The 21,627-nt window shown below is 38.3% G+C and overlaps 1 protein-coding gene across 2 annotated transcripts in view; it reads right to left on the bottom strand.

The window, feature by feature from the left end:
- The window catches only part of VPS41 (VPS41 subunit of HOPS complex), a 115,963-nt gene that overhangs the window by 81,794 nt on the left and 12,542 nt on the right, over positions 1-21,627 (bottom strand). For both annotated transcript variants that reach the window (XM_082754220.1, XM_082754219.1), the window contains exons 3-4: positions 14,277-14,384; positions 11,352-11,429 (exon numbers count right to left, since the gene is read on the bottom strand). In XM_082754220.1, the coding sequence (XP_082610346.1) occupies positions 11,352-11,429; positions 14,277-14,384 (186 nt within the window). The remainder of the gene's footprint in view (positions 1-11,351; positions 11,430-14,276; positions 14,385-21,627) is intronic.

The raw sequence follows: 21,627 nt of genomic DNA, 5'->3' as shown, positions 1-21,627 counted from the left end.
ATCTATATTGAAAGCCTATACCTCCTCCTAGCCGCATTTAACTGTTAGCTAATTCCTGACACATCCAAAACAGAATCTCATTTCTCTTAAAACACTGGCGTGTAAAGCTGTTTCCTTCTGGGAGCTTTGTGCCACGGCAAACAAATTACTCCCTTTCCCTTCTCTCCCCAGGTCCCCTTCACCATCCACTGCGTAACTGCAAGGCCTCAAAGATGAAATGTCCTAAGCATGCCTCTACTTCACTGTTGCTATCTCTGTATTAAAGCATCTGAGAATATGGAACAATATTCCCCAGCACACACTTACGGGCAGGGCTGAAGTAAGGGCTGATGTTGGGGAGCCGAGTAAGGGCTCCAGGTGATAACTACGTATATGTGCCTCAGAAAACGCAGCACATGGTGGGAGAAGACTATTCCAGGCCACCTGGAGGCTCACCTCACTGATTTCTCTAACTGCTTTCTTTTCAGAATGGCTCCCCAAGCACTGCGAACTTGGAGAACTCATCACGGAACATGAGTTTCCACACAGGCTACCATGTTATAAATTGAGCCTTGGAGAACAATACCAAAAAACGTATATAGAACTCTGAGGATCAAACTTACTGGGGCACTTTCACAGGCTGTTTTTAATAGAAAAACACCAGCACTGTCATTAACACATTTAACAGGATTTTGTAGAATTTAGAAGTGGGAAGTTTGAGATTTTCCTCCATTTCTTGATAAACCACAGTTGAAAGAAGTGACTGATGGGAGAGGCCAACCAGGTCATACAGTGCATGTTCTTGTCAGGACAGGTTTTCTTTAGAGATTATTTTATTGGTGCTTTGACCAACTTTTAAAGAAGCAATGAGGCTTTTGACTATCCTTTTCAGGGGTCATTCATTGTTTTGCCAGCATCACTTTCAGGAAGGTTTTCACCACAGCCATGACAATCCCCCTCCCTGACATAACACAGGACAGAGGACATGACCACAGGGCGCCCAGCATCCCTGCTTTTCCATATGCCCATTGCAAGGCTATTATCCTTGCCACAGCTACACAGTTTTCATCCTTCTATGAGCTCCTGCAATGAAAAACTGCACTATTTTTTCCCCAGTTATTTTAGCCTGCCAACCATTCTACTATAGATGATGATCCCAGTCCAGTATCTACTGCAACCAGTGAAAAGATCTCCCATATGAATGAAGAACTCCCTTTCCTGGCTGAAAAAAAGACATAGCTAGTCACATCCTTGGTATTGTTGAATATTACACTGGGTGATCAATGCTGAAGTTCAGCCAATAGCTAAAACTGAAGTGACATTTTTCCATGTTGATAACATCCCGTTATCAACACTTGCACAGAGCTGTCCGCAAGAATAAATACATTTCTTGACTACTGAAAGTATTCTGTTCTCTTCGGACACCAAGTCAGAAACTTCTTTTATTTGCAACTGTGTCATTTGAGCAAGTCTCACAAACCTGGCAGAGAGATCCTCAACAATGATCAATTTCAGGTTTTGGATTCTTGACAGGATCCTAAAAAATCTGCAAATCAAAAAGATGGGGGGAGAGGGAGGAGAGTACTCACACAAGTAGAAACCATTAATCTTGAAGTGCACTGTAACTTACTATAAGTGGCAAATCACATGCAGTATTCTTACTGTGGCAGTAAGACAGGGAAAGCTAAATGTGAAGATGAATTGATCCTGTGCAACTTTCACAAGGCATTTGCATATAAAGAGGCTCTATTTCAATAACAGCAAGTGTAGATATCCTTGCTTATAATAAACTTTATTTAATGTAGATCCAAAAACGCAAGCAGATCCATTCATTCTTCCATCTTTATACTGCTCACATTTCAAAGCTCCTATCTTCAAGAACTGCCAAGGCCTGTAGCAATTACAGATTTCTGTTCTGAGTTGGGGTTGCAATGCTAAACACAAAACCAGCAGATTTCTATCATTTCTTAATCTTTTACTTATTTCTCTGTGCCACAGGACTGTGAGTGGAACTAGCTTCCTCAGCAGTGTCACAATAGAGATGATCAGCTTTTAAGTAGCTACTTTTGTCAACAAGCAATATGAGGATATTAACACCCAAGACCAGTGAAATCTGGACTGTCCATATTTTGCTGTCCATCAGGAGGGCAACAAAAACTACTATACACTGTCATGTCTTTTAAAGCAAGTTGGTCTCATCCTTTAGATGTGCATCTTCATTAGATTTACAAAGTTCATTATCAACAATATCTTACCCCCTATGGGAAAAAAAGGCTTAGTTTTGCCTTCATGTTTTGTTCATCATATTATGCCCCTGTTATGTCATTCTATGTTTTAAGTAGTGTTGCATTTTTATTGTTAACAGAAACAAAGGGCTGCAGCTCTATCATTAATGTCAACTTATATAAAAAACATTGTCCTCCAGAACTCAGTTGCTTTGGACTTTCTAACTACGAAAACATTTAATAATGCAAAGAATATTTTATTAATGCCAGAACTGTGAATAATTCTGACAAGCTAACTGCTATTATTTTTATACGTGCACGCAAGTGCCTGCCTTCGGTGTACACAAAAATGTCATTCAGGTATAATATGCCATTTAACAAAAGGAAAACAGCTCTAGGAATCAGCAGTATACCAGCTTCTTCGAAGGCAAACTTTCCCATATCCTTCCTATGCTTTTAAAGGTTGTAAGGATTTAGAAGACACATCTGTGTAACCTGAAACTTACTGTTTCATTGCTGGTAATAAAAACTCTAGAGCAAGTTGGCCCAGTAGTCCAGCAGCATATCAACAAAGAGGACTTGGGGAGGGTATGAGACAGATGTGGCACAATATGCTTTTGAGATGACTGGAAAAAGGAACAGGCAAAGCACTGAAAATATGCCTTTGGCCAGTAAAAATCACCTGGTCAAACTTGGTCAAGTTCCTAGTAGGGCACAGACATCCCCAATGGTTGAGAATCTGAGGTTTCTTCCAAGAGAGAGAACAACCTAGTCTTGCCAGGGACAAAGCCAATGGAAGGAACAGAAAAATATAAATACCCTGTATTAACAGTTGTTTGAAATATACTGGCACTCTTCTGAGGGTTTCTTTTAGGTGTCAATTACACTCTAGTAAAATAATACTCTGTTTAAATCTGATAGGAAAAAATAATACTGTATATGGTTGTTTCTTTAACAGTTATGTGCACGGTTATGTCCTTCAAATTAGAAGCTATGTTTCTGTGTTATTCTTAAAAGCAAATAAACTTTGTTGCTTAATTGTCAAATTATGGTGTGTAGGAAATTTAAAACAAAAAAAAAAAAGCCATTAAAGTTGCAAAGAAAATAAATTTTCTAAATAACCACAAGATACAAGATGCAGTTTACATTCAAGCGACAAATATTACCAAACCCGGATGGTGAAAGAGTTTGGGAAAAAAAAAAAACAAACAACCAAACAAAAAGAACTTTTTTTTTTTGATGTTTCTGCATAATGTCACAAGTAATTTTGTTTGAAAATGCCACATGTAAATATATTTAGCAGAATTACAGTAGGTCTTCTATTTGATCTTTCACAAAAATAGATTCAGAGCTCCCGCAAGGTCTGATGAAAAAAAATAAAAAATACATTGAAAACTTTGCCCTTTGGTTAACCAACAGGGTACAGTAAAAGCTATAGAATTAATGTTCTAAATGTCTATCATTCTCCTATAATGCGGTATTTTCACCTACAATTTTCCAGATATTAAAAATTTATTTGAGAAAGCCCCAGAGCAGGATAGAATCCTACTAAATCAACAGAAACTGACTTGTTTGCTATCTCTAGATGACTGTGACAAAACAGTATTTAGTAACAGCCCTGTACCTCACTAAAGAGTGACATTAACAAACTCGTTCTAAAATCAGTGACATTGAGGAGGGATTCTAAGGTACCTGAACATAGTACCTTAAGTGTTGGTCATGACATACAACTGACAGACAGTAAGATACCCTATCCACTCTGAAGAAAAGCGATGGATATTAAAGAACAAAAAGAAAACTTCTTCCTATGCTTCTATGTCAAGAAAACAAACAAACAAACAAAAAACCCCATGCATGTTAAGAGTAATGAAGTTATAGAAAGACATTCAGCCTAAGGATGGGGTTGACATCCTTTTCAAAAGAAGGACAACATAGCTGCTGGTGAAAAGTCAAAGAAGGAAGAAATGACTGCAGTCCCAGAAACAGCTGATAAAGTACACAAGCTTTATAATTTTGATAGAAATTAAATATACAGCATACAGATTACTGTTTGTGACTACACAAGCCTATGTTTGACTTGTACAAGCTAACTTCATTTAAAAAACAAGTGTCTGGACCACCCAAGATCTTCTGTAGCCGAGCCTATACTCCCAATTAAACTTTCTACATTACTCTGCATTAAGCTACAGCTATTACAAGTTACAAGCTTGAAAGAATAATTGAAAGTAATAGCCATCTTTCCTTCAGTTTTGAGCTTACAAAAATTAACTGTACATGACATGACTGAATATTCCATATTTCACCCAGACACCAAGCAATATATCTATTAATAACAAATACTTTCCAAATCAATCTGATCTATTTATTCAAATAAAAATTCTTCCAACACTCCATTCAAGGTAAGAGGGATACGGTGGATAAAAGGTGATGTACAAAACTTCTACAAGAGGCTTTTTGTTTCAATCTTGTTGAGTGAAGTGAATGTCCCACTCTGAGCTGACGCAACCTCACTTTGAGCACTGCATGAGGTTTTTGGTACCACAATATAAGAAGGACATAAAACTATTAGAGAGTGTCTGAAGAAGGGCAGCAATGATGGTGAAAGGTCTAGAAGGGAAGACATATGAGGAGCAGCTGAGGTCCCTTGGTTTGCTCAGCCCCGAGCAGAGCAGGCTGAGGGGAGGCCTCATGGCGGCCTGCAGCTCCCTCATGAGGGGAGCGGAGGGGCAGGTGCTGAGCTCTGCTCTCTGGGGACAGCAACAGGGCCCGAGGGAACGGCATGGAGCTGGGACAGGGGAGGGTCAGGCTGGATATCTGGAAAAGGTTCTTCACAAAGAGGGTGGTCAGGCACTGGAACAGACTCCCCAGGGAAGTGGTCATGGCACCGAGCCTGCTGGAGTTCAAGAAGCATTTGGACAATGCTCTGAGGCATATATTTTGATTTTAGGTAGTACCATGGGGAGCCAGGATTTGGAGTCAATGATCCTCATGGGTCCTTTCCAACTCCGAGTATTCTGTGATTTGTCATACAAGAAACTTTTACAGACCTACAAAATAACAGCTCTAACGCCACAACAGTACCCAGTCAAGATAACTCCTCATCAAATGACAGACATGTGCAGGGTACACTATGACACCTGCTAAGGAAGGGTCCTAATATTCAGTAGCATCATAGTTCCCATTGAAAACACTCCAGATTACAAACAACCTGGAGTCGTTTGTAGGCACAATAACAGGAAAGCATCATAATACACACTTTCCAACCCTTTATAAGATCCAAAATTACAGACCCAAAGGCCATGAGAGTTACTCCCACAACTACTATAAAGAAAACCTCTGGACTCCCACAACTACTGTAGAAAGCTCTGAATTTCCAAATAATCTACAGCTAAAATGAAAATACAGGTAGACAGAAATAGAAGGAAGGCTATTAAATTGGGTGTCGACATCAAAGTCTTCAGAGCAAAACACTGCAGAATGTCACTTTTCTCCAGTTTTCCCACTGGGCTGAGCTAGGGGTTAAACTTAGAGCCCTGAAGCCATAGGACGGCACCACCAACATGGCTGATAGGCCCCACAGAAGGGAAGGACAAACACACTGCATAAACACACTTTCCTATCAGAACATGAATTTTCTACTTCATTTTATTGGAGCCCACATTTATAGCAGCATGCCTTTTTTTTTTTTTTTTTTTTTTTAAACAAATAGCAGGATTTCAGCTTCAAATTTAACAGGCACACTGACACACTGCAAATACTAACACAGAGCTACCCAGATCTTTACTCTAAATTCCATTGCTTCGTTTCATTTCCCGACTAAGTCTTTTTTCATAGTCTGACAGTGACAACTAAAATGATGTAGTTAAAGTAATAAACAGGGAATTTTAAGTAGCCTGTCAAAATAAGTGACATTTATATCATCTTAGTCTTAAACTCTCATGTAAAGTTCCATTCAAAACAACTTCTTCATTATACAATCAAATGCTAAAAGTTACCTCCCCCATTGAAAGATGCTGCATTATCTCTCTCAACAGTTAGTGGAGTTTGCATCAATTCCAGCAACAGCATTCAGTGCTCAGCAACTGCTGCTGCTTCGTTAGAAAATATGGTTTTCTTGTTAGCAATTAAACTCTTTCAAAAGTGTGTCAAGCCAACAGAAACCTCTGACATTTGTTTGCAACTTTCTGAGGTATCGGCAACACCAACAGACCATTGATTCATCTTTAAGCAAGCAACACTCTTGCTCCAGAGGCTGCAAGTGCTGTAACTTTCTTAAGTCTAAGGACAATAACCTTACAACTGAAGGAACTCCCCTTTGAATTTTCAAGGTAGCAGGAAGGACCTGGTGACTTTGGATTACTGACACTCTGATTAAAAAAAAAAAAAAAAAAACACAAAGAAATGATTAATACTACACAATGGGAAGCAGAAAAAGAGTTTGGGGGAAAAAGAAATCTACAAAAAATGGACCTCTACTTAATTGTTTCATTCTCTCTTTCTGAAATTCCAGCACACTTGAACAGCTCACGAATGTTGCATGCAAAGACTACTACAACTTCTTTGCACTAATAGAAGCTTTAAAATGCTATTTACATTTGTTTTCTAGGCTCATGCATCATCTTTGAAGCACCTCTGATGCATTAAACATTTAAATCGTCCCCTACTTGTAAAATAGGCTGCATTTCCACTCCTGACAGAGTATCACTGGCACCAGCCAAGACTTCTTACTGTTTTTGCTTTAAGTTTGATGTTTATTAGAAGACCAGAACGGGGACAGGTTTTCTTGCCCTTTAGAAGGTTTTTGATTTGTTACTTAACTAAACATGTTTATACAGCTTTCTTCATACCTACAAGTCCTTAATCCACAACATGTCAGTCGAAGCAATAATTATATTAATAAATTGTAGACAGTCTAAGAGGAAAAGAAAGATGGAAAGGCATTTGGAATTAACATGCTGTGAATCAGTCCTGCATCATCCTTTTCAGTGGCATTAGTAGGCTTTCCCCCCCCCTTTCTTGTTTCCTTTTAGTAATAATTTTCAGTACGTTTGACACATTTCATCTCACTCAATGCACTGAACCCTAATACAACAGAACACCAGTTTGTCAAACATACGTTATTTGAGGATGCATATCAGTTAATCTTAGGTGGCTGACATTGTCAAAGACAGCTACACTGGTGAGAGCTAAAAACACACTAAGCAAGGAGTAAAGGAGATCATGCAAGAATTGCAAGTGTGGCCACTGAGATACCAGCACCACCTAAGGCAACCCCCACAAATTCCTGTCTTGTAATTCTCCCCAAACCAAGAATCTCCCACACAGTTTCAAAACAAACATTTTCACTTCTATTGGTAAGAGGAGTTGCAAACCTGAAAAGACTAGTAGTCCACCTGGTACAGATCCAGCATCAGGTATTTCAAGAGCAGGATGAAAGAAAGATTGTTCTGAAGACTTAGCCATTGAGGTTAGTTTCACAGAAGTCTCAGTGAATTTTATGGGTTAAAATAGAGCACACAAATAAATCTTTGCAACACTAGAAACAGTATTTGTAATTCAACATCAAAACAATGTGGGTATTTTAAGGACATTACAGGATGAAGTTCTAAAAGATTTATTGAAAAAATAACCAAAGTATTAAGGTAGCAGAACTTATATGGCTACCAGGCTTTATATTTTAGTGTTTCTTGCAGAATGTTTTTTATTTGTTTTTGCTTTTAAATTAATTTAGACTTCAACAGGAAGGTCATCATCCAGAAATTGACCATGTTAGAGATTCTGCAACATACCTGTCAGTTTTCGCTCTCAAAGTTCACAGGAACTGAAGACATGATAAACTAATTATGCTGTAAATCCTCTGAGATCAGTCTCTATTTCTGTGTCACAATTTGGATCAAATCCAAATGTGAGACAATATAAAACAAAACTGACTTCTCATAAAAACAAAATTCATATTTGTTCAACTTCCAAGCCCACTTCAATTATTGAACATGGTTATTTGAGATTAACAGAGAGAAATGGAAAATTGAGAAGACTAAAACAGAAGTAGTATTTTCTACATATATGTAACTTTTTGGGGGGATGAAAGGGGAATATCCTTATGTCTCCCTCTCTATGGTACAGTTTTACTTAACTATGGCCGAAGCAAAATCACCAAGACTCAAACATGAAACATATCTACACCACTGTGTAAAAGGAACACTTAAGATCACCCATAAAAACAAAAACAAACAAACAAAAAAAACTCTCTTAATTTTGGTTTATTTCACATACTGACAGTATTTGGGATTTAGTGATTTAAAGTTTCACTTGTAAGGTTTGTTTTCCCTATTTACACATTTAACAGACTGAGATGTATAGAAAAGTAATTTATCTTCTCAACTTGGCTTAAAAAAAAACAAAACAAAACAAAACAAAAACAACAAAAACTGAGCAAGGCTCAAATGCAGAGCAATTCCTTGAATTACATAACTGATTTCTTCTAGATGGAAGGCTTCATGTTACTTCTGCCATCCCGTAAGACAGAAAGCATCTGCTAAATGGAATCTTTCAAAATGCAAAACTTGTAAAACTCACTCCCAAGGAATACTGTTTATTTCAAATAATTTAAGATTTCTGTGTTTGAGGTAATGTTGCCTACTCTCTAAGAAGAAACTATTTTATTTAGTTGGAACAATTTTTAAACGCTACTGATTTTCAGAAATTCTCTGGAAATCTTTCTCCTATTTCGGACTTCAAATCTTTTTCCTATTTGCTACTTCAAGGTAGAATCACACTAGCTATTCAGCAGTAGAAGCACTTCTCAGAGGGAACTTGCTCATTCCAGACTCAATGAAGAATCAGAGAACATGTAACCAGAGAAAATACTCTTCGTCACAGAGAATTTACAAGAGAATGTTTTGCATCTATAAGAGTTCAAGAAGTAGCTTGCTTTCTTTTCAATAAAAATGTAGGTTTTCTTTGCGATTCAACACACAGCAATGCTCTAATGCATAGACAGACTGTTCGGTTCAACAACACCCAGTAGATCCAAATAAAAGATTTTATTTAAAAGGCAAGTGCTTCTTGATCAAAATAAATTTTCTTCAAATTGTAAAATAAATAAATAAATAAATAAATAAATAAATCACCCTTTCCACCTGATCGACGTTATAATTTATTTGTTGCACAGAGGGCTTGTGCCATTACAAAAAAAAAAAAAGATATACTAAGAATAGACAGAAATAAACATTTTCTTCCTATTCTTCATCTTAAAAAGCAGCTTTTAATTAAAAAATATAGTTAAATAAAGAAATCATTGCCATCTCTATAAGGTGGCGCAGCACAAAAATCTTTAGCTTGAAGCCAGGAAAAGTCTGGAAAAGATGTAACAACATAAAAGCTTTAGAGTAGAAAGTGGTTTATATGGCCTAACCTTAACTTCATCATAAGAAATCACCCTCCCAGCAGCCACTGGTAGGACTTCAATAATAAAGAAAAGTAAAGCAAAGAATAGCAGATTAGAGTGAATGGTATAAAGAGGATGCAGGGATTTTGTTTCACAATTTTCAATAGACACTAAGACCCCTTATGACTTGCTATACACCTAGGCAATGCCCTACATCTTTACACAGAAAGATGAGGATTTCACCTTTAGGAACCAGTGTGGAAGAAGAGGGCCTTGGTCATGCACCTAAAAGAAAGATGACAGTACTACAAATGAACTCTTCCAAGTGCCTGACCTAGAGAGGAATGAATACATGTCTAAGACATTTAATGCCTGTCTCCAGAGAAAATCTCCACTTCATTTGAGCAAGTCTTTGAGTCAAGTCATTTACTTCAGCAATAGAAGAAAAGAATTTGTGTATGCTTTACTCTGGTCTTTCCCAAACAGATTACTCTACAGAGAAAGAAACTGCATCTTTAGCAAGTGGTATACATGAAACCTAATTGGTACTATAAGACAGACACCAAAAGCCTTTCCTCTTTTGAAATGCAGTCAGCATCTCCTCTGCAGGGCCAAGGAACATAAAAAGCTAAAAGAAATAGGAGAACATCATTAGCTTGACTTTTATTAATACCCAGGAAGGTCACTGTTAATCTGACTGTTGCTATCTATAAAATTTCCTCCAAAGGTTGTGCCTAGGAGGCTGGGTTTTGGCTGCTACTTTTTCCCTTTGCACAACAACTGTGTAATTAGATTTTTCAAAAATATAAACAAAACCTTTCACCCCTCCCATGCAGCTAGCTGTGTCAGCTTTAGAACATACGTTCTCTCTGCAAACATGCCAACGTCTTGCGATGGATACTCTGACAAGGGCTGACATTGCGATGAAAAACTGATGCTTGGTTACCAGATTTTGTGACAACACCAGATGGGGAATAAAAAATAAAAATTTAAAATTGCTAATCCCCTTCCTCCCAACCCATGGAAAATGGGGAGATTGAAGAAGAAGTATCAAAGATTAAAAATAATAAATAATAATAAAAGAACAGAAAAATCAACAAATATGCACAATTAAAAGAAACATTTAACATTCTTAAAAATAATTTTAAATTGAGCATTTCATTCATCCTCTAATATCAGGAACCAAAATAAAAAAAAATGTCTGCCTCTTCTCTTTCAATCAATACATTCCCTTAAGAGTCCAAGCTTCAAAACATTCACATAAAATATTAGCGTTATATATTTGCAGTAGATAAACTGAACTAGCAAGGCAATCAATCAATTTTCAATTACTTGTGGCAAGTAGATAAGACGATAGTGTACACACTAACAACTGACAATAGTCACCTAATGAGCAGGCTCAAACCTTATGGAAGTCACAAGCCTCCAGGGGTCCATAATTAATAATAGCCATTAACAATTATAAATATGTATTTCCTCTTCTGTCTTCACAACAAAAGTTTATTACATGTAAACTGAGACGTCCTCATCACAAAACCACCCAAGTGCAACTTCTTTCAAGGACCACAAAATGTCTCTTGTTTTATGGGGGGGAGGGGGGGAGGGGGAGGGGGGGGGTGGGGATGATGGTGGCGGGGGGGTAGTTCATGAAATGCATTCGCAAAATTTCAGGTGTAGCAAAAGCATTAATTTATTTATTACTCAGTACATCACATCATTTTACATCCCAGTAGATGTGTTCTAAATAATGTCATACTTACAACGTCAAACTTCTGTGTGATGTTCCCCTGGACATCAAGTAAATAAACTTTGCCATAATGTGTTCCCAGTGCCAAAAACTGTAAAAGAAAGAGATTGATTATACAAAGAGAAGACACCACAACCAGAACTACAGCAATGCTAAATGAACTTCAGGATGTTTAGCAGATTAATGATTAGCAGCACTCAGAAGAAAAAAAAAAAATAACTTCTATAGACAAAGCTTATTTTAGCACCTAAAGAATAAAACAGGGCTTCAAGCCCATATTACTGTGATAGTGCAAGTTAGCTGTCAGAATGAGTCATGAGGACCCTCATCTACTGACAACTAATGGTGTGTCTGCAGTCCGTACACACTGCCTGATGGACTGTGGCAGCAAATTAAAAATGCAGTGTGAAAGCAAGGACTAAGACACAGATCTGAAACAGTTCTGTACTCCCTTCCGCAGCTTTCTTTCAATTGCAGTGGTTTCCTTTGGGCTTTATTTTAAAATTTCCTTCATCATTAACACAAAAACAAACCATTGAAACACAGGAAAAGGCCACTGGTAAAATACTGATGGATTATAGAAGGTCTCTGGTTGCATTTAAGCACAGAGATAACCACTGGGTTTGCTTTCTTTCACATAGTAACACTTCTATGTTGAACACTCTCAAGATAAATAATGCCTCTCCTTGGCAATCTCAGGGGTTTCATTCTAAAAATAGGTAACAAAATAAAGAAATCTCCACACAAATACATACAATCACAAACTTATTTTGATACAAACAAGAGTGCAATTGATTCTGAGAGATCTGCTGTTAATTGAACCATGTGAACTACTACTAAGGAGTACCGAAGTTCTTCCTTTTCTGTTTGATTTATGACAGAGGTTTCTTTTATTCCCCCCCTCCTTTTCAGCATTACTTAAATAGTCTAGGTTCCTCAATTCTCTGTATTTCACTGCATGTGAGCATGCTTCATTGCAACCTATAATGAAATGCTCAAATTTACAGGCACTGCTAAGCGTGTCAGTCAGGCAGCACAATCTTTAAAAAATAACCTTACAGAAAGTCAAGGTTTAAAAGGATTTATCAAAATGGAATTGCTTAAAATGAAATTTCAGTTCAGGCACTTAAAATATGAAGCTACATTAAAAGGAGCCAAAAAAGGGAAAGAAGGGGTTCATTAGAAATTCATCCCCTGCAATGCCTTTCACTCCTGCAAGGTTGCCTTTTTTCAGGAAGAAAAAAGTCCCCCGGGTAAAAAAATCAATACTGGTTAATAAAACATCAGGTGTGCAGACATAACTAGGTATGACTATTCCACTGCACAGGCCTGCTTGAATGCACCAGGTGCCATGACGATTAGTCATCCAGTGCAGACAGCAAGCCTGGTGAAAATATGATGCTTTAGCAGTGAAAAGAAAAGGAAATAATAATAATTCTGGGGGGAAATTAGTCGGAATAAGGATTCCTAGCACAGTTAAAGTGCATTAATCAGGGACATATTTTACATAGCACTATGTCATTTTGTTAATTATTAGTCTTTAGCAGGGCTTTTCCCGTTTTAGCAGGAAAACAAACAAAAAATCTAACCAAAGAATACCCTCACAAAACCTATGACCCACCTTCATTCTTCAGCTCCCTGCTGTAAGAGACATATTCCTAAAAGACTCTGGCACCTAGCTTCTAACCATATTGATCTTTCTTATAAATAGTGTATCTAGTTTGCTGGAAAACTACAAGTGTTGGGATACTTAAACAGCTTTCCTATATTGTCACTCCTTGTGACACTACAGTTAAAGCAGTATCTACGCATTCCCTTATAGAAAAATCCTGTTTATTTCTTGGCTTTCAAAATTTACCTGAAGCTCAGAAAGGTTAATGCAAACAGGTCACAGCCCAGGACGAAATACTTGCCAATTTTCAAAATATCTGTTTAATTCTAAGTTGCCAAAAACATTTTAAAAAGACTTATTGTTTTCATTCCCACAGTTAAAATACAAGCTTCATCTTAAGAGCCTCTTGAGCCATGGCAACAGTCCTTTGAGTAAAAGAAACACAGCACAAGTCAATCTAAAAATATAGCCAAATAATAGAGATAGATGCCTCAACAATAACAGTTAAGGAGCTATTACTGGCTGTGAAAGATTATACATTCAGAAAACAGCAATTATGTTTTACATACTAATAGTTATTTGACAAATCATTAACTCTCATACTTTCAGATGTTCGTTAGAATTCTTCAGTATTTAAAAAATGGTCTCCAATATTTATAAAAGAAAACACAATTGTTTCAATCAAAGAAAGAGATGAAGTTTCTTCACTGCAAGAACAAAGAAACAGTAAAATTTATTTACACATCATTGTCGATCTCATTCTCCCATTCATTCTTGTACATCTGAAACTTTAATAGTATTAAACCATTAAAAAAAAAAAAAAGATTAAAAAAGCATTGTAATTACTTTCCTTCACACTGTATTAACAGAAACTCAGCCATCTACCACAGCTGGATAAATACTAAGCTGGCCCTTGGAATGATCAAGTCAGTTTTCAGGGATTCAGGACATATAAATAAACATAATATATGACATATTATATGACAATTTCTTTTCTGAGATAAAGGGAATTTGGGACTTTATCTCAAACGTAGTTCATGGTACTATCCATAATTAAAAGCTAGTGAGCATTTCCCAGTAGCTTATGTAAACATTGCATCTAACAAATTACGGCACCTTGAATTCTCACGTCATTTTCCTACTGAGAAAGGAGGGATTGTTCAACATAGGCTTACCATGAATTTTGTTTATATTATTGTTGGCTTGCGCTGCACCTCTAGATTTGGCAGTACTTCTACATAGAAATATACTGGTGCATTATAAGCACGGATAAAATACATAAAACCTAAGCAGAAGTACTATCTTTGCCTCAAAACAGCATGATACCTTTTCATGCACTGTCATGCAGCTGGCTGCATCCTTCTGTAGAATTTCAGTCACTCCATTAGAAAGCCGTTCATACTTCAGCTTAGGCTCTTCTTCACTCTCATCTTCCTATATTTTTAAAAGCATAAGGAAAGAATGAACAAACAAAAACAAAAATTAGAAGTTCATTTTAAATAGAAAGAAATTTACAGATACCCCACAACTGTCACACAGCAACAGGCGAAGATGGATCACCATCATATCTTAACAACAGCCATTACAACCAAAAGCCAAACTTTCACATTTTTGTCTCATTCCAGAAGTTTTGGGTTGTGCTTTTTTTTATTGTTGATTACTCTTTTCACTCCAAAGTTCTGGGTGCAAAGAAAGACTGTTTAACAGCATATCAATTCAGCTGCATTGTAAGAGGCACTTAGTTAATATCTAAAAAGCAGGAAAAAATGTATATGTGTACTTTGTTACATAAAGTTAGTCATTCCCAATTCATAAGAAAAATATAAATGGCAGGGGGGTTGGAACTGAATGATTGTTAAGTCCTTTCCAACCCAAGCTATTCTATGATTCTGTGATGATTCTATGATATGGAAAAATGGATGATAAAATAAAGTGTGCCGCTATAGCCACATTTAACTCTAAGCTGAAGCATGCAGGTTACAAAAAACTTCAGGACCTTTACAAGATGCTGCACCTCTGTAGGAAGGGTAGGGGCAAAACACTGTGAACAAAAATAAACAGAATCCACTAGGAATAAGTTAATTGTACAAAACATACCAGTGGGTTTATGTTCAAAGCAAGAAATATAAATATGTTGTTGCAAAACTATCTGGGGAAAGGATCCAGACACAGCATGTTGTTATGGATCACCTATATCATCTGCAGTAAATCCCAAAGCTTTCCTTTTTTCCCCCAAACATGTTAGGTATTATCACCAATCACTAGAAAGATGCAAAGACAATGGCATACTGTGAACAAAGAGGAGACGGAGCTAAAAACCACAAGGAACAAACTCATTGCTCACACAACACCCAACATGCTTATCTCCTAAGAAAAGGAAATCCAAGGTGCAAAATAGGACTCTGGTCATTGGCATCTATCTGTAACAGATGGTCTACAGCGGTACAATGCCAGGGAGAGATTTCATAACCTTCAATAAGCCTCAGTTAATACTACACATGCCTAGACGTAAAAAACACACATATATCCCTTGGTTCTCACTGGGAAACAGTATACACCTTTCCTAATAATCTCCTACACACACTGCCAGTTCTAATGAATGCATCAACGTTGAGTGTATTTTCCACACAAAACATTTCTTTCATTCCTAAGCCACCAAAATACAGCAATGAGTGCTTTAGGAAAGCAGATCCCTTACTTCCCACCAACCACTGGTTTCAAGTTTCTAGAACAAAAAATGAAAATGCACTGTGCCGGCCTATGGCAAAAGAAGTCTATTTGTGCAATGTCTTATTGTAGCTAATGATCTGAAAAGTAAAGGTGGAAAAAGAGACGCATTAATAAAAATATTTTAAGTTGCCTTTGGAGTAGTAGCAAAGCCAGTCTTTCCCATTTACCATGTGTGCTACCACTACGCACGTTAATAAACACATGTCCTCATACAAACCATATAAAAGCCATATAGACTAATGGAAACGTTCAATATTTGGCACCCTGCTTATAGAAATACATTGCAAAGAGAAGATCTTTTAATATGTTATTCCAGAGTTTTGTGACAGAATACAAATGAGATTAATATAGGGATGTCAGCAGTCCATGACGTAGCAGCCTGAAGTGGGGTGTCAAAATGTCCACCAAGAAACAATTTTATTCAGTAAAGCCCAACACTGAACAAAGTTGTTACTAGACAGAATGACAATGTCAAATTACAGGGCTGTATATAAATCAGCCAAATTACTTGTGCCCACAGATCCTTAATAAATGACTGCAGTGGAGCAGGAGGAGGTAATGTCAAAGAAAAAGGAGGATAGGGAGCAGAAGGAGTATGCGTCTATTTTACAGCAATTAATGCATTACTGCATTTTATACATTGCTTACACTTGAAATGCATGGGTAATCTGTGAATAAATTCATAAAAGTCAAAATTGAACTCCAGTCATCTAGTTTTTATAAGATCCCACATGTTGCCAAAGTCTGGACATCAAATGTGCAACCAACGTGAAAAGTTAATTCTAGTCTCTTCAGTACTTTGCATAAAAGCATTCATCCATGGACCATTAGATAAAGTTACTGTAAATAAGTTTTGCCTGTCTTACTTATGAGTGAAAACTAAGTAATTTTGCCTGCACATGCATATACAAAAAACATATACTTTCAGAAGTCAGTGCACTGAAGCATTCTGCCAGGCTTCAAGAAAAAGTAAATAAAATGAAAACTTCAAATATAAGGCACAATGATGTACCCATTTCATGCTTTCTTGACAGGTATCTTTTATGTTAAGTAAAAGTCAAGCTAAAAGGTGAATTGAAATGTGCGTGTGGAAGGGGAAACTTTGCTGTAAACAAAGTGAAACGAAAAAGGTGATTTGCAAAATTGCAAGATTTCCCTATTGCTTCAGACCCTACCTTATGCACTAAATGCATTTGATGATCCCTTCTTCAGAGTATCAGAGTTTAATCATTTTCAAGGTATTTTTCTATCAGGAAAAGCTGTTATGCAGTCTGAACTTCTCAGGTAAACACAAGCCAGTGTTAATAAAAAGCAAATCAATAATTTTTGTTAAATTTTAATAATCCTGAAAACCTACAAATAAAACCATCAGCAGCCTGAGTTGAGATGACAGTTAGCTGCGTTTCTATGACAACCTAGAGGAATTGTACAAGTCCTGACTCGCAGCAAAGCTGCGATATAAACAGAGTGACATTTACCCCAGACAAGAAAACTCACAGCTTCCCTTTAAAAAAAAAAAAAAAAAAAGAAAACAAAAAAATAAAAATCAATTTCTCAACTAACATGGATTTTTACTAAGTGTATGGCACTTTTAATTAAAGAGAAGTCCTTTAAACCATCCTAGAGGAATCTAAACATTTGAAAATAAATTTTCTAGCACTGCTTCTTGTACCACTGCTCAACACTTCCTTCCATATAGCCTGCCTAAAAAAAAAAAAACACAACACAAAACCACTGAATTCTGAAATTCTTGTCAAATGTATTGAGAGAAAAAGAAATATATACTCTACAAGATGTTTAAAGTACTCCACAGATGGCGCAGATGGCGGTTTTCAATTCTGAAAATGAAGAAGACCACAGAGCTGACAAGAGGAAGCTACCCTTGGGTAGGTTTAAAATAAATAACCACTTTTCAACCACAGGAATGCTAATTTGAAACTCATTTTCCATTTATTTTTCTCTTTGCCTGTTACTGCTGAAGCCAAGAGTAAAATTGCTCAAAACACACAACAAAGAACTTGCTCCAGGTATCCATAAATATTTCCCACTGAAAGCACGCTTCCAATTGAATGACATATTCTAACCAGCCAGGGAGACCAATATACTTCCCTTTCTATTGAGGGCTCTCGTTTGTCACTGCTGAGCTCCTGAAATGAACACAAAATGAACACAAACTCCCCTTCTTTCTCCTACCACCCCAAGGGGATTAAGCTCACTACCACATCCTCCTCAGGAAGAGACCAACTTGACCGAAGGGCACTACAAATATGCAATACGCACTCCAAAGGCCGGTTTCACTGCAAGGAAGCTCATCTGCCTTACTAAATGCAAGTTCGTGGCCTTCTTCAGGTATTCTGGCCCTGCCTTTCCTAGTTTGGAAGCAGGCACAACTGCAGTGAAATCACGAGTTGAAAACCAATCCACATAAATTGGTCCTTGCAAAGTCAATTTCCAGCAAGAAGCTGTGGGCAGCTCCTGGAGTTATTCCATTAGCCCACATTTGCTCCTGTAGCAGCGGATCTGCCCACAGGACAGTCTGTCACATGAACTACATGCTCTACTGATTGTGGATACTCTAATTATGTTACGGGCATTGACAGCAAAGTGTCATCCTTCCTGCACGATTTGTCCTCTAAGTTTTTCAAAGCCTTTATGGAAATAAACGGTGCATACATTATAAGGCAAGTGCCCTTCATCTTTGCTCGCATGTTGTCCGTCCAGTTCAAGATAGAGCCCCAATTACCAGAGGTGGTCATCCCAGCGTTCTTTATGCTTTCAAGTTTTGACCCTGCAAAGCATTTAAACACAAATGGAAAAATACCTGAGCTAATCACTCCCGGAATTTCAAGGGAGCTCCGCTCGCATCCTACTGCAACAAACCCTGGTGTCACTGGTCTTAAGAGGTCATGTCTTGAAGAAATGAAGGAAGAAAAAAAAAAAGAGAAAAAAGGAAAAACACCAGCTCATTTTCATACTTTATTTCAAATTCATCTCTGTTTGAGAAACTGTAAGAAAACTGTTAAATTGGCTCAGTTTCTCCCAGCTTAAAAGCCATTAAAAATGCTCTGCTGCCGAAGTACAAAAACAACATTTCTTGACATTTAATGCAGGCCAGATCTGTGGAAAGCCATGTAGAACCAACTAAGAAATTATTTTTTCCTTCTAAAAACAATTATCACTCAGAAGAAAAAAAAATTAAACTAGTTACAGTTTCAGAATTAATTAATTGATGAACTATGCAAAAATCTTGAGTTGAACCAAAGAAATTAATGCAATTTATTTTGGGATTGAAATTAAGGTTCATAGAGCATCCTCTGTTATGCAAAAAATAAACGCATCCTTCTTTCGTTACTGATGGTAGGTTCATTTATTAAAGAAATACAAAAACAAATAAAATACGTAAAAAGACTTTTAGTCCCAGAGCACAGTCTCCATGGAGAATTACTTAATTCTCTAAATGTAAAGAAGCACAAAGTGCAGCAACATTTCCAGCAGCACTCCGTTATCAAGATCACCAATTACCTTTGCAGATAAATCAAGGCTCTCTCAATAACTTCTTGACTTGATCCAGAAGAGAAAAATGTCCAACTGTTAGCTTTTTATGGAAGTGCTGTCTTAACTGGAGGGCTAGATTTTTATTTTCAAGTTTAATTTTGGAAGGTCTCTGAGAGGTGCACCATCAGTGGGCATTTACACCAGTGCACCACTTTTAAGACAGCAGAGTCCTGAGCCCTCATGAGTCCAAGGAAACCCAGCCTCCCCTAACCACCCATTTGCAAGACATGGGAAGATGGCTAGTGAACTAAATAATCCAGCAAAAAACTGCTGCAAGTCAGCACATCACACAGGAGCAGCACATGATGTACCACACACACGAGGTTTAATATTCTTAAAACAGTTTTCAAAATTATTAAAAGACAAGTTGTAACAAATCGCTAATGTCTGTTGATGGATTTATGGAATAACATCGTAATTTTACACAGTTTGTATATCCCTTCAACTTCCAGCCCAGATGACCTCTTCAAATGGTTTGGGTTTTGTTTTATCATGTTCATCATTTTAAGTATGATAATACCTTGGTTATAATTGTGATGGGGATAAATCAACTTTTTCCTTCCTCCTCCATTATATTCCCATTTACTGGGCACAAAACAGTCTTCATAAATGCTACTCTCACTTTATGCCTGCTGGTATCCAGTTATTACCTGTACTTTAAAGACAAGAGGTAAGAGGTAAAAACTTTGAATCCATATATTAGATCTGAATTGGTGCATAATCTATTTGATATCAAAAGGGATCGAATAATATTTCTAGAAAGTTGTTCACTTTCCTCTACCCCAAAATCCAACATGCTTTTTTTCCCTACAGTAAATCCAATCAACCTGATATTAACACAGGTGGCACTCAGCATGTATACCAGCAAAGCCCTGTTCTTCTTCATGATTTGGAAAGATCGCTTTATTTGAAAATCATGACCAGTTCTGGTCAGAAATGGGAAGAGGAAGGAGGTTTGGTCTGGAAAGTCTTATAAGTCGGGCTTCTTCCGTTGGAACATCCGACTTCTTTAGTATTTGTTTCTGTCACCACAATATTTGAAGGAAGGCTCCCACAAAAAAAACATTTTCACCACTCCTGTCATGGGAGTCATAAAATCACAGAATCACAGAATCACAGAATTTTCTAGGTTGGAAGAGACCTCAAGATCATCGAGTCCAACCTCTGACCTAACGCTAACAGTCCCCACTAAACCATTTCCCTAAGCTCTACATCTAAACGTCTTTTGAAGACTTCCAGGGATGGTGACTCCACCACTTCCCTGGGCAGCCTGTTCCAGTGCCTCACAACCCTTTCAGTGAAGAAGTTCTTCCTAACATCTAACCTAAAACTCCCCTGGCGCAACTTAAGCCCATTCCCCCTCGTCCTGTCACCAGGCACGTGGGAGAACAGGCCAACCCCCACCTCGCTACAGCCTCCCTTGAGGTACCCATAGAGAGTGATAAGGTTGCCCCTGAGCCTCCTCTTCTCCAGGCTGAACAAGCCCAGCTCCCTCAGCTGCTCCTCGTAGGACTTGTTCTCCAGGCCCCTCACCAGCGTCGTTGCTCTTCTCTGTACCCGCTCAAGCACCTCCATGTCCTTCTTGTAGCGAGGGGCCCAAAACTGAACACAGTACTCGAGGTGCGGCCTCACAAGCGCTGAGTACAGGGGGACGATCACCTCCCTAGCCCTGCTGGTCACACTGTTTCTGATACAAGCCAGGATGCTGTTGGCCTTCTTGGCCACCTGAGCACACTGCTGGCTCATATTCAGCCGACTATCCACCATCACTCCCAGGTCCTTCTCTGCCTGGCAGCTCTCCAACCATTCCTCTCCCAGCCTGTAGCTCTGCTTGGGGTTATTGCGCCCCAGGTGCAGGACCCGGCACTTGGCCTTGTTGAACTTCATGCAGTTGACCTCAGCCCATCGGTGCAGCCTATCCAGATCCTCCTGCAGAGCTTTCCTACCCTCAAGCAGATCGACACACGCACCTAACTTGGTGTCATCTGCGAACTTACTGAGGGTGCACTCGATGCCCTCGTCCAGATCATCGATGAAGATATTAAAGAGGACCGGCCCCAGCACCGAGCCCTGGGGGACACCACTAGTGACTGGCCTCCAACCGGACTTGGCTCCATTCACCACGACTCTTTGGGCCCGGCTATCCAGCCAGTTTCTAACCCAACGAAGCGTGTGCCAGTCCAAGCCTAGGGCAGCCAGTTTCTTGAGGAGAATGCTGTGGGAGACGGTGTCAAAAGCCTTGCTGAAGTCAAGGCAGACCACATCCACAGCCTTTCCCTCATCCACCCAGCGCGTCACTTTGTCATAGAAGGAGATCAGGTTCGTCAGGCATGACCTGCCTTTCATAAAGCCATGCTGACTGGGCCTGATCGCCTGCTTGCCCTGCAAGTGC

This window comes from Aythya marila (assembly GCF_965140915.1).
Source record: "Aythya marila genome assembly, chromosome: 2".
NCBI lineage: Eukaryota > Metazoa > Chordata > Aves > Anseriformes > Anatidae > Aythya > Aythya marila.
The sequence above is the reverse complement of the archived record's forward strand: the minus strand, read 5'-3'. Positions and strand labels throughout refer to the sequence as shown.